At 52.5% G+C, this 16,889-nt stretch overlaps 1 protein-coding gene across 2 annotated transcripts in view; it reads left to right on the top strand.

Moving 5' to 3' along the window:
* Positions 1-16,395, top strand: part of rnf8 (ring finger protein 8, E3 ubiquitin protein ligase) — a 30,987-nt gene extending 14,592 nt beyond the window's left edge. Inside the window, exons 3-7 of one of the 2 annotated variants that reach the window (XR_011340860.1) lie at positions 1,782-2,825; positions 6,540-6,626; positions 7,597-7,801; positions 12,017-12,201; positions 16,126-16,212. Coding sequence is in view for 1 of the 2 variants with exons in the window: in XM_069888022.1 (XP_069744123.1) it covers positions 1,782-2,825; positions 6,540-6,626; positions 7,597-7,801; positions 16,126-16,310 (1,521 nt within the window). In the remaining variant the exon portion in view is untranslated. Of the gene's footprint in view, positions 1-1,781; positions 2,826-6,539; positions 6,627-7,596; positions 7,802-12,016; positions 12,202-16,125 lie in introns of both variants that reach the window. The other variant, XM_069888022.1, reaches the window with a different exon arrangement.
* The last annotated feature ends 494 nt before the right edge of the window (positions 16,396-16,889 follow it).

The following is a 16,889-nucleotide window of genomic DNA, read 5'->3' as shown; positions in this document are numbered from 1 at the left end:
ATCCGCGTTCCTGTCTAAAAGTCTTTTAAATGCCTCCAATGTTCCAGCCTCCACCACCACCCCTGGTGAGATATTCCAGGCCCCCACAACTCTCTGTGTAAAGAACTCCCCACCCCCCCACCCCCCGACATCTCCCCTAAACTTCCCTCCCTTCACTTTGTACACACGTCCCTTGGTGTTTGCTGATCCTGCTCTGGGAAACAGGCGCTGGCCGTCCACCCTATCTATTGCCTCAGAATCTTGTTGACCTTGATCAAGTCTCCTCCCGTCATTCTACACTCCAGAGAGAAAAGTCCCAGCTCTGCTAACCTTGCCTCATAAGACTTGTTTCCCAATCCAGGCAACATCTTGGGAAATCCCCTCTGCCCCCTTTCCACAGCTTCCACATCCTTCCTGTAATGAGGTGACCAGAACTGAACACAATTCTCTAAGTGGGGTCTCACCAGAGATTTGTAGAGTTGTAACATGTTCTCTCCACTCCTGAACTCAATCCCCCTTCGGTAACCGACCATTAACCCTGGACTCAGCCTCCTGGTTTGTCCGTCCAAAATGCATCACCTCACACTGATCCGGATTGAACTCCATTTGCCACTTTTCTGCCCAACTCTGTATCCTGTCGATATCCTCTTGTAACCTTCGACAACCTTCAGCTCCATCCACAACTCCTCCAACCTTCGTATTATCCACAAACTTCCTGACTCATCCATCCACCTCTTCACCCAGGTCATTATAAACGTAACAAAGAGCAGGAGGGTCCCAGGATGACCCAGAACAGGTCCATTAGTCACCGACCTCCAGGCAGAATCATGGATTGCTTGGCCCATGACTTTCTGTGTGAGCCAAACATTGGGGGTCTTGTCAAACTCCTTACGAAAGTCCACATGCATTACATCCGTTCCACAACCTTCATGAAATGCTATTGTCTCCTTGAAAAACTCAATTAGTCTCTTGAGGCACATCCTTCTCCTCATAGAGCTCCGCACCCCCTTGCCCTTTCCCATTCCTGCCCCATTCCACTCCACCCTGTTCCCAGGAGCTGGGGTTTGGGAGATGGGGACTGGAGTCTTGGAGCTGAGTTTTGGAGATTGGCGTCTGGGAGCTGGACATAGGGTTGGGGTCTGGGATCTCTGAACGGGGTCACTGGTGCCTTGATGACATGTTGTGTTGCAGAGTTTAAACGGAGTGTGGGTGAATGGTGAGTGGGGGTTCCAAGTCGGGGTCAGGGTTGGGGACTGGGATGGGGTCACGGATCTGGGTCGGGGTCACTGGTGCCTTGATGACATGTTGTGTTCCAGATTTTAAACGGAGTGTGGGTGAACGGTGAGTGGGGGTTCCAAGTCGGGGTCTGGGGAAAGGGGTCAGGGTTGGGAACTGGGACGGGGTCACTGGTGCCTTGATGACATGCTGTGTTGCAGAGTTTAAACGGAGTGTGGGTGAACGGTGAGTGGGGGTTCCTAGTCGGGGTCTGGGGAAAAGGGTTGGGGACTGGGACAGGGTCAGGGATCTGGGTTGGGGTCACTGGTGCCTTGATGACATGCTGTGTTGCAGAGTTTAAACGGAGTGTGGGTGAATGGTGAGTGGGGGTTCCTAGTCGGGGTCTGGGGAAAGGGGTCAGGGTTGGGGACTGGGTCAGGGATCTGGGTCGGGGTCACTGGAGCCTTGATGACATGCTGTGTTGCAGAGTTTGAACAGAGTGTGGGTGAATGGTGATCGGGGATCTGGGGATGGGATCAAGGTCTGGGTTGTGGTTACTGGTGCCTTGGTGACATCCTGTGTTGCAGAGTTTGAACGGAGTGTGGGTGAACGGTGAACGTGTCGCAGCCCACCAGCCCCACGTGCTGTCCGAGGGTGACGTTGTGCAGCTGGGAGTTCCTGTGGAGCCGCAGACACAGGCTGAGTTCCAGTACCGCCTAGTGAGCAGGAGGCTGGAAACATGCGCAGGGACGGTGGAAGGCAGCGGCATCAAGCGCAAGCAGGCTGCGGAGGGGGACAAGCCCGGAGGCACACAGGGGCAGTCAGGCAGCAGCAAACTTCGCCGTGTTGGCGAGTACCAGCACCAGTCCCACTCAGCCGGGAGTGCGGATACCGTACAGCACCAGTCCCGCTCAGCCGGGAGTGTGGATACCGTACAGCACCAGTCCCGCTCAGCCGGGAGTGTGGATACCGTACAGCACCAGTCCCACTCAGCCGGGAGTGTGGATACCGTACAGCACCAGTCCCACTCAGCCGGGAGTGTGGATACCGTACAACACCAGCAGCCAGGCACGAGTCAGTTAACCAGAGACTCTTCTGGTGGGCAGAACACTAGCATCAAAGCCCAGGAACAACTACTCAGAGCTCAGGATCAGGGACCCGGACTCCCCACAGACCAGGAGAGACCACACAGATATCGGGATCAGGGGCCCAGACTCCCCACAGACCAGGAGAGACCACTCAGAGATCGGGATCAGGGGCCCAGACTCCCCACAGACCAGGGGAGACCACACAGAGTTCGGGATCAGGGACCCAGACTCCCCACAGACCGGGAGATACCACATGGAGATCGGGATCAGGGACCCAGACTCCCCACAGACCGGGAGAGACCACACAGAGATCGGGATCAGGGGCCCAGACTCCCCACAGACCGGGAGAGTCCACACAGAGTTCGGGATCAGGGACCCAGACTCCCTACAGACCAGGAGATACCACGCAGAGATCATGATCTGGTTCACGGAGATCGGATTGAGGGTCACAGAGATCAGGATGAGAGCCACGGAGATTGGGATCATGGACCCGGAGATTGGGATCAGGGACTCAGACTCTCCACAGACCAGGAGCAAGCACAGGTACAGTACCACTGTGGTCTGCCAGTCAGGGCTGTGATCTCAGGGTTGCTGCCCACGTCACATGCTGATGAGGTTAGAAACAGGAGGGAGGGAAGGGTTCGTGTTTCTGGATCATTGGGCTCCTCTCCCAGGGAAGGTGGGACCTGTTCCAATGGAATGGTTTACAGCTGAACTGGAGGGGACTAATATCCTTGCAGGAAGGTTTGCTGGTGCTGCTCCGGGGGGGTTTAAACTAGATTTTCGGTGGGCGGGGGGGGGGGGGTATTTTACACTAGATTTTCGGTGGCGGGGGGGGGTTTAAACTAGATTTACAGGGAGAGGGGAACTCGACTGCCAGAGCAGATAGAGGAGAGGAGGAGGGAAATGATGATGTGAAAATTACCTGCACCATTTGAGTCAACGGGTTAACGTGGTGGAAATGTTCTCAGGGGCATCTATTTCAATGCAAGGAATGTTATAGAAAAGGCAGATGGGCTGAGACCGTGGATTGGTACGTGGTTGCAGGAGGGGTAGGACTGGCAGTTCAACGTTCTGGGCTTCCGTTGCTTTAGACGCGATAGAACAGGGTGGGGTGGATGAAAGGGGTGGGGTGAATATCAGGGAAAATATCACAGCTGTGCTCAGGCAGAACAGAGCAGAGGGCTCATCTACAGAGGGTATATGGGTGGAGTGGAGGAACAGGAAAGGTCTGACCACACTGATAGGGGTGTATTGTAGATCGTCCAATAGTCAGTGAGAATTGGGAAAAATCTGTAGAGAGCAGGCGGCTACAGGAAACACAAGGTTGTGATCATCGGGGGTTTTAACTTCCACATATTGACTGGGACTCCCAGTAAAAGGGCCAGACGGCTTGGAGTGTGTCAAATGTGTTCAGGGAAGTTTTCTAAATCGGTACTGGGTCCACTGCTATTTGTCATATATATTAACGATCTAGATGATAGGGTGACAAATTGGATTAGTAAATTTGCAGATGATACAAAGGTTGGCGTTGTTGCGGACATTGAGGAAGATTATTAAAGCTTTCAGGGTGATATAGGACAGAAGAGTGGGCTGGAAGATGGCAGATGGAGTTTAATACTGATAAATGTGAGGTGCTACATTTTGGTAGGACTGATCAAAATAGGACATACATGTTAAATGGTGAACAATTGAGGAGTGCAGTGCAGTCACGGTACATAATTCCCTGGAAGTTGAATCACATGTGGATAGGTTGGTGAAGAAGGCATTTAGTATGTTGGCTTCCATAAATCAGAGTATAGAACACAGGAGTTGGGATGTCATGTTGAAGTTGTATAAGGCATTGGTGAGGCCAAATTGGAATATTGTGTGCAGTTTTGGTCCCTGAATTACAGGAAGGATATAACCAGTATAGAGAGAGAGTGCAGAGGAGGTTTACGAGAATGTTGCTGGGGTCCAAGAGGCTGCTCTGTTCTTCTTGCCCATGCATCAGAGGTGGACAGCTTTATGTTCTCAGATGTAAATATCACCAACAATCTGTTCTGGTACAATCTCGTTGACGCTCACTCCTCGAAAGCCTCTACTTCATCAGAAGCCGAAAGACCGACATGGACTTGAAGGGCCGACAAGGCTTGTTTCCACGCCGTAAACAGTTATATGGTTATATGGTTTCAGGGTTTGAGTTACAGGGAACGGTTGGACAGGCTGGGACTTTATTCTCTGGAGTGTAGAAGGTTGAGGTAAATTGATAGAGATATTCAAAGTTATTAGAGGGATGGATGGAGTCAGGGGAGGAGCTAGAGGATTGGAGAACGACAAATGTAGTCGCCTTGTTTATAAAATGTAATGGGGAGAATCCTGGGAATTTTAGACAGGTGAGTCTGACGTCAATGGGTTGGAAACTAATGGGGAGGATTCTTAAGGACAGGGTCTATGAGCATTTGGAGAAGTCCAGTCTACTCAAGGATAGTCAGCAGGGCTTTGTGAAGGGAAGGTCATGCCTCATGGGTCTAATTGAATTTTTTGAGGAGGTAACAAGAGAAATTGATGAGGGTCAGGTGGTAGATGTGGTCATCGTGGATTTAACAAGGCATTTGACCAGGTTCCCCACTCATCCAGAAAGTCAAGAGGCACCGGATCAGGGGAACCTTGGCCATGTGGATAAAAAATTGGCCTGTCTATAGAAAGCAGAGAGTAGTAGTGGAAGGAAAGGATTCTGCCTGAAGGTTGGTGACTAGTGGAGGGGCCATAGGGATCTTTTCTTGGACCCCCTGCTCTTTGTGATGTTTATAAATGACCTGGGTGAAGAGGCGGAAGAAGAGTTGAAGGATGAGAGGAGACTTGATGGAGGTTGACAAGATTCTGAGAAGGATAGACAGGGTGGATGGCCAGCGCCTGTTTCCCAGGGCAAGATCAGCAAACACCAGGGGACGTGTGTACAAAGTGAAGGGAGGGAAGTTTCGGGGGTTGTGGGTGTCTGGAATGCCTCGCCAGGAATGATTGGAGGCATTTGAGAGAATCCAAGACAGGCACATGGATGGAAGAAAAATAAAGGGTTACAGGGCAGGGAGGGTCTAGTACTTTTTTCTAAGGAATATATGGGTCAGCACAACATGGAGGACCGAATGGTCTGCACTTTGCTGTATTGTTCTATGGTCGGCTGCCAGATGCTGACGATGTCCAGAGGGGTTGGGGTTGGAGCCATTTCTTTATATGTTGTATATTAATGATTCAGATTGTGGAATGAATGTGCCTGTGGCCCGGTTTACAGACGATCCGAAGGTGGGTGGAAGAGCAGGGAGTGTTGATGAACGACAGAGGCTGTAGAAGGACTGAGACAGACGAGGAGAACAGGCAGAGACGGGACAAATTCAACACATGGTCGGAAAGTGCCCGGTCACACACGTGGGTGGAAAAAATGGGGGGAAAATTGAAAATCCCCGGATGTAAATGGACCTGAGAGTCCTGGTGCAAAAGCCTGAAGGTAAACTTGCAGAGGGAGTCAGTGGTGAAGAAAGCAAATGCAATGCTGGCCTTCACTTCCAGAGGAATCGAGTATAAGAGCAGGGATGTGATGTTGGGGGTTTATGAGGCCCTGGGGAGACCCCACATGGATATTGTGAGCAGTCTGGGGCTCCTCATTTAACAAAGAATGTGCTGACATTGGAGAGGATTCAGAGGAGGTTCGCGAGGATGATTCGGGGAATGAAAAGGTGATCACATGAGGGATGTTCGACAGCTCTTGGCCTGGACTCGTTGGGATTTAGGAGAATGAGAGGGGGGGGGTAATCTCATTGAAACATTTTGAAAGTTGAAGATGTGGACAGAGTAGATGTAGGAAGGTTGTTCCCCACGATGGAAGAGTCTGGGACAAGAGGGCACAACTTCAGGATTGAAGAGCGTTTGCTTAGAACAGAGACGTGGAGGAATTTCTTCAGCCGGAGGGCGGTCGATCTGTAGACATTGTTGCCACAGGCGGTGGCGGAAGCCGGGTCACTGGGGGTATTTAAGGCAGAGATTGACAGGTTCATGATTAGCCAGGGCATGAAAGGTTCTGGGGAGACGACTGGGCCATGGGGCTGAGTGGGCAAATGGATCAGCTCATGATTAAATGACAGGGAAGACCAAATGGGTTGAATGGCCTATTTCTGCTCTGGTGTTTTAGCCTTATGGACTGGTGGGAAGGGTGGGGGGTGGGGGGGGGGAGGTGGTTAGGAGAGGGAGCAGAGAGTCTGACCTGTGACTTTTGCCAAACAGGCTGCTGTGGACAGCGTGGAGACCCAGATCAGTGAGGTGCTGGAGAAGGAGCTGCAGTGTATCATCTGCAGTGAACACTATGTGCGGGTCAGTGGCCGGATAACCTTCACCCCCACCCAAAGATACCCCCTTCCCCATGGATACCTCACCCCTTCCCCTCCATATACCCTTTCCTAACCCCGGATATCCCCTTCCCCTCCCCCCCCCGATTCCTCTCACCCCTTCCCCTCCCACAGATACCCCCTTCCGCCCTGGATATCCCCTTCCCCTCCATATACCCTTCTCCACCCTGAATAACCCATTCCGCCGGATACCTCTAACCTCTTCCCCCCCAAATATACACTCCCCCCCCCCCCCCCCCCCGGTACCTCACCCCTCCCTCCTGAATACCCCCTTCCCCACCCACATTTAATCCCCCTCCCCCGGATACCCCCTTCCCCACAGGATACCTCACACCCCTTCCCCTCCTTATACCCCTTTCCCACCCCGACACCTCTCACCCCTCCCCTTAGATAACCCCTTCCCCCTCATATACCTTTCCCTCCCAGATACCCCCTTCCTCCCCCAGATACCCTTACCCTTTTCTGCTAGATACCCCATTCCCCTGGACACCCCTTCCTCTCTTGGATACCCCCCACAAATACATCCTCACCCATCGCCCAGATACCCCCTTCACCCAGATACCCCTAATCCCCGGATACTACCCTTCCTCCTCCTCCCTGCTCCCTTGATAACCCCTTCTCTTCTGCCCTCCCCTGGGTACCCCTTCCTTACCTCCCACCTCCAAATACCCTGGATAAACCCCTCTTTCCCTCTACCCCAGCTACTCTCTCCCTCCTCCTTCTGGAAACCGCCATCCCCGATACCTCTGGATACCCCCTCCCTTCTCCCCCCAGGATACCCTTCTCCCACGATTCCCCCTCCCTGGGATACCTCCTTCTCCTAGATACCCCTCTCTCCCTGGATACTCCCTCTCCGGGATACCTCTCCCCTTCCCCACTGCCCCCGAGACCCCACCCCCCTGTGCCAGCATTGACCCTGACCTCTGACCCTACAGGCAGTGACCCTGGGCTGCTCCCACTCCTTCTGCAGCCAGTGTATTGGTGCTTGGAGACAGCGGAGTGCCCACTGCCCCATGTGCTGGCGCCCCATCCTTTGGCAGACCCGTTCTGTGGTGCTGGACGGATGCATCGAGCGCCTGGTGTCCAGTCTGGGCCCAATTGCCAGGAGGCACCGGCAACGGCTCCTGCAGGCCCGGCAAGGTGAGGAGGGGACAGGACCCTTCAGTATATCCTAGGGGTGGGGTTAGGGGTCCTATAGTCAGGGTGGGGGGTAACACCCTCTAGCACATCCTGGGGGTAGGGGAGTCCTGTGGTCAGGGGGGGTGGGTGCTTCTCACAGGTGGAGGGGTGTGGGGTCCCACGGTTGGGCAGGGGAGTCCCACATTCCAGTGGGTTGGGAAGGGTCCCACAGTCACTAAGGATCTGAGTCAGGGGGTTTCATGTCTCATAAGACCATAGGACATAGAAGGAGAAATGGGCCATTTAGCCGATCAAGTCTGCCCTGGTGTTCCATCATGAGATTACCTATTTCCCCACTCAGCCCCACTGCCCGGTCATCTCCTCAGAACCTTTGATGCCCTGGCTAATCAAGAACCTATCAATCTCTGCCTTCAAAACCCTCAGTGACACGGCCTCCACCACCACCTGTGGCAACAGATCCCACAGATTGACCACCCTCGGGATGAAGAAATTCCTCCGCGTCTCTGTTCTAAGTGGATGCCCTCAATCCTGAAGTTGTGCCCTCTTGTCCCAGACTCTTCCATCGTGGGGAACAACCTTCCAACATCTACTCTGTCCTGAGATCGGGACGTGGGTTCGAATCCCCGCGCTGTCTGTAAGGAGTTTGTACATTCTCCCTGCATCTGCGTGGGTTTTCTCTACAGGCTCCAGTTTCCTCCCACCATTCGAAATGTACCGGGTGTAGGTTAATTGGGTGTAATTGGGCGGCAAGGACTCAAGGGCCTAAGGGCTTGTTACCATCCTGTATGTCTAAATTTAAATTAAAAAAATTAAAATGCCTTTCAATGTTGGAAAACCATATAACCATATATCCACTTACAGCACAGAACAGGCCAGTTCGGCCCTACTAGTCCATGCCGTAGCAAATCCCCACCCTCCTAGTCCCACTGACCAGCACCCGGTCCATACCCCTCAAGTCCCCTCCTATCCATGTAACGATCCAGTGAGGACCCCCCATCCCCTTTATTCCCCAAATCCCAATGAGTCCAGGCCAAGAGCTGTTGAAAGTCCCTTTCATTCCAGGAATCATCCTCGTGAACCTCACCTAGACCCTCTCCAATATCAGCACATCCTTTGTTAAATGAGGAGCCCCAAACTGCTCAAAATATCCATGTGGGGTCTCCCTAGGGCTTCATAAACCCCCAATATCACATCCCTGCTCTTATACTCGATTCCTCTGGAAGTGAAGGCCAGCATCGCATTTGCTTTCTTCACCACCGATTCCCCTGCAAGTTTTCCTTCAGGCTCCTGCACCAAGACTCTCAGGTCCATTTGCATCCGGGGATTTTCAATTTTCCCCCCATTTTTTCCAACGAAGTGCGTGACCGAGCACTTTCCGACCACGTGTCGAATTTGTCCCGACTCTGCCTGTTCTCCTCGTCTGTCTCAGTCCTTCTGCAGCTTCTGTCATTCATCAACACTCCCTGCTCCTCCACCCACCTTCAGATCGTCTGTAAACCTGGCCACAGGCACATTCATTCCACAATCTAAATTAGTGATTCCCAAAGTGGACGGTGCTGCCTCCCCTATCCCCCGGGGGGGACAATGGGAAGAAAGGCAATCAGTTCACAAAGCGGGGACCGGGCGGTGGGAAGCAGGGCCATCAGTTCACAAAGCGGGGGCCAGGCGGTGGGAAGCAGGGCCATCAGTTCACAAAGCAGGGGCCGGGCTGTGGGATGAAGGGCCGTCAGTTGCCGCGGCCCAACTTGCGCTGGTCATAGTGAGGAAAATAAACAGCGACAAGGAGGCCTCAAGTGAACAGGGCCCAGTGGCCACCATGTTGTATTTGGCTTCAGCCCTTTCATATGTTGGGAGCAAATGGGAGGAGGAAGGATGGACAGATGAGGAGGAGGAAGGATGGACAGAGGAGGAGGAGGAGGAGGGATGGACAGAGCAAGGGAAATACCGAGGGCAGGGGTCTCGGGAGGGAGTCGGCCCCAGGAGGGAGGCCCACAGGCAGCGCTGGCTGAGGAATAGGAGGCTGGAGGTGAGAGGCGGTGAGTGGGTGAGGGAGAAGAGGTGTGTGTTCATTCTGTGTGTGGGGAGGTGGGGGTTGTGGGAGTCAAGGGGGCGGCAGCCCGAGAAAGTATGGGAACTACTGATCTTCTTTCTTTTTCTTTGGCTTGGCTTCGCAGACGAAGATTTATGGAGGGGTAAATGTCCACGTCAGCTGCAGGCTCGTTTGTGGCTGACAAGTCCGATGCGGGACAGGCAGACACGGTTGCAGGGGAAAATTGGTTGGTTGGGGTTGGGTGTTGGGTTTTTCCTCCTTTGCCTTTTGTCAGTGAGGTGGGCTCTGCGGTCTTCTTCAAAGGAGGCTGCTGCCCGCCGAACTATGAGGCGCCAAGATGCACGGTTTGAGGCGATATCAGCCCACTGGCGGTGGTCAATGTGGCAGGCACCAAGAGATTTCTTTAGGCAGTCCTTGTACCTCTTCTTTGGTGCACCTCTATCACGGTGGCCAGTGGAGAGCTCGCCATATAACACGATCTTGGGAAGGCGATGGTCCTCCATTCTGGAGACGTGACCTACCCAGTGCAGCTGGATCTTCAGCAGCGTGGATTCAATGCTGTCGGCCTCTGCCATCTCGAGTACTTCGACATTAGGGATGAAGTCGCTCCAATGAATGTTGAGGATGGAGCGGAGACAATGCTGGTGGAAGCTCAGGACCTTCGTGATGCCATCATCATCACCCTGTACAAAAACAAAGGCGAGAAATCAGACTGCTCAAACTACAGGGGAATCACGCTGCTCTCCATTGCAGGCAAAATCTTCGCTAGGATTCTCCTAAATAGAATAATGCCTAGTGTCGCCGAGAATGTTCTCCCAGAATCACAGTGCAGCTTTCGCGCAAACAGAGGAACTACTGACATGGTCTTTGCCCTCAGACAGCTCCAAGAAAAGTGCAGAGAACAAAACAAAGGACTCTACGTCACATTTGTTGATCTCACCAAAGCCACCAAATGCTGGTGGAAGCCGTAGGTGATGCCGGTAGAGGACCCATGATTCGGAGCCGAACAGGAGTGTGGGTATGACAACGGCTCTGTACATGCTTATCTTTGTGAGGTTTTTCAGTTGGTTGTTTTTCCAGACTCTTTTGTGTAGTCTTCCAAAGGCGCTATTTGCCTTGGCGAGTCTGTTGTCTATCTCGTTATCGATCATTGCATCCGATGAAATGGTGCAGCCGAGATAGGTAAACTGGTTGAGCGTTTTGAGTTTTGTGTGCCCGATGGAGATGTGGGGGGGCTGGTAGTCATGGTGGGGAGCTGGCTGATGGAGGACCTCAGTTTTCTTCAGGCTGACTTCCAGGCCAAACATTTTGGCGGTTTCCGCAAAACAGGACATCAAGCGCTGAAGAGCTGGCTCTGAATGGGCAACTAAAGCGGCATCGTTTGCAAAGAGTAGCTCACGGACAAGTTGCTCTTGTGTCTTGGTGTGAGCTTGCTGCCATCCGTGCGGTACCGGATGTAAACAGCGTCTTCATTGTTGAGGTCTTTCATGGCTTGGTTCAGCATCATGCTGAAGAAGATTGAAAAGAGGGTTGGTGCGAGAACACAGCCTTGCTTCACGCCATTGTTAATGGAGAAGGGTTCAGAGAGCTCATTGCTGTATCTGACCCGACCTTGTTGGTTTTCGTGCAGTTGGATAACCATGTTGAGGAACTTTGGGGGGCATCCGAGGCGCTCTAGTATTTGCCAATGCCCTTTCCTACTCACGGAGTCGAAGGCTTTGGTGAGATCAACAAAGGTGATGTAGAGTCCTTTGTTTTGTTCTCTGCACTTTTCTTGGAGCTGTCTGAGGGCAAAGACCATGTCAATAGTTCCTCTGTTTGCGCGAAAGCCGCACTGTGATTCTGGGAGAACATTCTCGGCGACACTAGGCATTATTCTATTTAGGAGAATCCTAGTGAAGATTTTGCCTGCAATGGAGAGCAGCGTGATTCCCCTGTAGTTTGAGCAGTCTGATTTCTCGCCTTTGTTTTTGTACAGGGTGATGATGATGGCATCACGAAGGTCCTGAGGCATCTTTCCTTGGTCCCAGCAAAGCTTGAAAAACTCATGCAGTTTGGCATGCAGAGTTTTTCCGCCAGCCTTCCAGACCTCAGGGGGGGATTCCATCCATACCTACTGCTTTGCCACTTTTCTGTTGTTCATTTGCCTTATATGTCTCATCCAGGGTGAGGACCTCATCCAGCTCTAGCCTTAGGGGCTGTTGAGGGAGCTGGAGCAGGGCGGATTCTTGGACTGAGCAGTTAGCACTGAGAAGAGATTGGAAGTGTTCTGACCATCGGTTGAAGATGGAGATCTTGTCGCTGAGGAGGACTTTGCCGTCTGAGCTGAGCAGCGGGCTTTGGACTTGGGGTGAGGGGCCGTACACAGCCTTTAGAGCTGCATAAAAACCCCTGAAGTCGACAATGTTCGCGCTGAGCTGGGTTCGTTTGGCGAGGCTAGTCCACTGATCTAAACCATTAATATACGACATATACAGAAGTGGCCCCAACCCCGATCCCTGTGGACACCACTTGCAGAATAGGATCCCTGATTTCCGACTCTGCTTCCTGCCGACCAGCCAATGCTCTCCCCACTCTAGCCGTTTCCTGTTACACCAGGGCTCTCGTCCTATTATGTAGCTCCACGTGCAGCACCTTGTCCAAGGCCGACTGAAAATCTAAACACACAACGTCCACTGCATCTCCCTGGTCCAGCCGGCTGGTCACTTCCTCAATCAGAATCGGAATCAGGATTTCTTGTCATGAACAGGTCGTGAAATTTGGGGTTTTACAGCAACTTCACAGAGCATAAACTTCATATTATAACCGTCTTACAACATTACTGTAAATAAAATGATAACAAAATCAATGCATGAACATCAGGCCGTGTCTGAGGTTCATGGATCATTCCGGAATCTGGTGACAGAGGGGCAGAAGCTGTCCTTGTGCCGCTGGGTGTTCGTCTACAGGCTCCTGGACCTTTTCCCCGATGGTAGCAGAGTGAAGAGGGCATGGCCTGGATGGTGGGGTCTTTGAGGGAGAGACTGCTTTTTTAAGACCCCGCCTCATGTAGATGTCCTCGATGGTCTGATGCCAGTGATGTTGCAGGCCGAGTTAACAACCCTCTGGAATTTATTCTTGTCCTGAGAGTTGGCACCAGCCAGAATGTTCTCCTCGATCCACCTGGAGAGGTTTACGAGAGTCTTCGGTGACAAACCGAATCTCCTCAAATTCCTTGCAAAGTAAAGCCGCTGATGAGCCTTCTTTGTAATTGCATCAACATGGAGGCTCCAGGACAGATCCTCAGACACCTAGGAATTTGAAGTTCTTGACCCACTACTGAGCCATTGATGAGGACTGGTTGGGTCGTGTTCCTCTGACTCCCTCCTGAAGTCCACAATCTTCTCCTTGGTTTTGCTGACATTGAGCGTGAGGTTGTTCTTGTTCCACCGTTCACCGAGCTGATTGATCTCCCTCCCGGACACGTCCTCGTTACCATTTGTGAGTCTGTCGATAACTGGTGTCATCGGCAAACTTGTAGATGGCGTTGGAATCGTGCCTGGGCCACACGGTCGTGGGTGTAGAACGAGTAGAGCAGTGGGCTAAGCACACATCCTGTGTGGATAATCAGTGAGAAGACATTGTTTCCAATTCGTACTGACTGTGGTCTTCCGATGAGAAAGTCAAGGATCCAGTTGCAGAGGCCCAGCGTTTGTAGCTTCTTGAAGGAATAATGGTATTGAAGGCCAAGCTGTCGTCGATGAAAAGCAGCCGTATGTAGGAGTTGCTGTTTTCGAGGTGATCCTGAGTGAGGAGCCATTGATATTGCTTCTGTCGTGGAGTGACTGTGACAATAGGGGAATTGGAGTGGGTCCAGACCTTTACTCAGGGACGTGTTCATTCTGGCCATGACCAGCCTCTTGAAGCATTTCATCACAGTAGAGGTTAGTGCTACTAGGCGAGAGTCGTTGAGGCAGCCCACCCTACTCTTCTTGGGTACCGGGATGATCGATGGCCTTTTGAAGCAGGTGGGAACCTCTGACGGCAGCAATGAGAGGTTGAAAATGTCCGTGAACACTAGGTTGGTGCCGATTCTCAGTCCCCTGCCACTTTGATTCCACTCATACCTGGACTTCTTGTGGAGATCTCGATCCCCAGCCTTAATCTCCCTTGTTCTCGCCCTCAGCAGGTTGTGAATCCTGATTCATCCAGGGCTCCTGGTTGGGGAACACCCGGTAGACAATAGATAATAGGTGCTGGAGTAGGCCAATTGGCCCTTCGAGACAGCACCGCCATTTATCGGATCATGGCTGATCTTTCCCTTTCTATAACCAATCCCAGCCTTATCCCCATAACCCCTAACTCCCCTGCCCACAAGAGCCTTAACCAACTCTCTCTTAAATCTATCCAACGATTCCGCCCCCACTACCCACTGCATTGACACAATGTATTCCACAGATCCACAATTCTCTGGGTAAAAAAAAATTCTCCCCATTTCTGTGTTTAAAAAAAAAATGGCCTTCCATGTATTCTTAAACTATGCCCTCTCCTAGTCTCTCCCACCATTGGGAACATGTGCTGTGATTTCACCCTGTCAAGCCCTTTGATAATCCTAAATACCTCAATCATGTTCGTGGACATGTACATAGACGTGGACACACTCTCATCCACGCAGGTCTTGATGAAGTTGGTGACATCAATTGCACATTTATTCAGCTCTATGGATGTGCCACCGATTCAAAGCTGTCCTGTAGACGCTCGAAGATTCCTCAAAGAATTCCAATAGGTTTGTCAGGAGGGGGGTCAAAGGCAGGAGGTGATAGGTGGAGAAGGGAGGGAGAGGACTGCAGTGATCAGGAGGAGAAGGGATGGCTGGGTGAAGGGAGGGAGGAGAACTGGAAAGGGGAAGGGAAGGAGGAGAGGAGAGTAGGTTGGCAGAAACCAGACAAGTCAATGTTGATGCTGTCCAGCTGGAGCGGGTCCAGACGGAACATCAGGTGGTTTTTCTCCGATTTACAGGTGGTCTTGGTGGGATGGAACATGAGGCCATGGACGGATGTGGGAGTGGGGCTCAGATTAGAAATGGTTGGCTGTTCGGACATCCCTGTCACTGGTGCAGACGGAGCGAAGGTGCCCAGTGAAGCAGCTCCTAGTCTGTATCCATTCTCTCCGACATAGAGGGGGCCCACATAGGGAGCACCAGATGCAGCAAATCAGCCCTGTGGATATACAAATGAAGTGTTGCTTTACGTGAAAGGCCCGTTTGGGGCCTGGACCGTGGTGAGGGAGGAGGTGTGGGTGTAGTATGGCACCTCCTGTGGGTACAGGGGAAGGTGCCGGGGGGTGATGGGCAGGGAGGGATGAGTGCATGAGGGAGTCATGGAGGGAGTGGTCTCTGCAGAAGGCAGAGAGGGGAGGATGTGTCTGGCAGTGGGGTCCTGTAGTGAGCATTAGAAATTCTGGCACATAATGTGTTGGATGCAGAGGCTGGTCGGGTGGTAAGTGAGGACAAGGGGGACTGTGTTTGTGTCTGGGGGCGGGGAAGATCCAGGGTAGATGAGCAGGGAATGGAAGAGATGCAGGTGAGGGCTGAGTTAATAGTGGTGGTGGGGAAGCCATGTTGTGGAAGAAGGCGGACATTTCAGAGACTCTGGACCGGAAGACCTCATCTTGGGAGCAGATGCGGTGGAGACAGAGAAATTGAGAGAAGAGGATGGAGTCCTTGCAGGGGACAGGGTTTGAGGATGAGTAGTCCAGGTAGTTGTGGGAGTTGGAGGGTTTGTAATAAATGTCAGTGAAGAGTCCGTCTCCTCAGAGATCCAGAAAGGGGATAGTGTCATCAGAGATGGACCAGGTGAGTTGGAGGTCCAGGTGGAAATTGGCCAAGAAATTGATGAGCTCTTGCAAGTGCATGAGGCTGCCCCAATGTAGCTGTCGATGGACCGGAGGAAGAGTGGGTGCGGGGGGGGGGGGGGGGGGAGGTGTGGTGGAGCGGGGATGTTTACCTTTGCTGTATAATGGATGCTGTTCGACCCACTGAGTTTCTCCAGTACGGTGTTTATAATTCACCGCGGAGTCTGCAGACCTTCCTGTTTCACTTCTACCCAGCTGATCATTTACTTTCTGCTGTCCTCTCCTTTCTTGTATAGTGGGACGATGTGAGATTTTCCAGTCATCTGGGACCAGCCCAGAATCAACCGATTCCAGTCATGGTCCCACAGCTGGGGGTCTCGCTGGGGATTGTCTCAGTCACAGAGGTCTCTGCTCACATCTCCCTCTCCTCTTCCCCCTACAGAGCTAACATGGGACAAGGCATCTGGACCTGCCAGGGGTGGTGATCCTGAGGGCAGCCACTCTCAGCTCTCGGAGGCCGGTCCCTCCTGGTTCACGGACACAAGCCCCTCGGTGAACGGGTCCCAATCATTCCAGGACGTGGAACCAGAGGCTGCAGCCAATCTGCACCACCCGCCTCATCGGTGACAGCAGTTATCCTGGACAATGGGGCCTGGTGTGGGGAGTCTGGGGTCAGTGGGGGGTGGAAAGATAGATTTCTGACACAGTGTGTTCAAACGTTCTTTTTGTTATCACATAAAAATGTTGTAACCATAACCATGTAACCTCTACCTGCCAACGGCCACAAAAATTCACCATCAGCACTGCCCGACGTCCCTTACAGAACGAGAGACCCCAGTTGTGGACTGTCCCTGGATTCTCCTCCAGCGCTTCCGCAGCCTCCTCAATCCATCGGCTGCCCGAGCTCCAGGTCTGAACCTCCGATACCATCAGGAAGCCTCTGGTGCCCGAGGCCCCTTCAGGAACCCTTCTTGCCCTCAGTCTCCAGCAGCCCACAGCCCATGTGGTTCTTCCAGCCACTAAGCCCCTTGCTGGTCCACTGCCATGGACATCTCTTTCTCAACAGCGGCGGTTCTCCCTATTTCTGGTGCCTTGTGCCAAGAGTCTGTAGGACCCACCAGCACGTGGTGCAGCTAGCCAGCCTGAGATCACAGCCCTGGAGGTACGGAGCCCAGCACAGGCATCGCCAACATGGGCAAAGACGTC

Source organism: Narcine bancroftii, chromosome 6, assembly GCF_036971445.1.
Source record: "Narcine bancroftii isolate sNarBan1 chromosome 6, sNarBan1.hap1, whole genome shotgun sequence".
Classification (NCBI taxonomy): domain Eukaryota; kingdom Metazoa; phylum Chordata; class Chondrichthyes; order Torpediniformes; family Narcinidae; genus Narcine; species Narcine bancroftii.
Note: the sequence above shows the minus strand (reverse complement) of the source record. Positions and strands in the feature narration are given on the sequence as shown.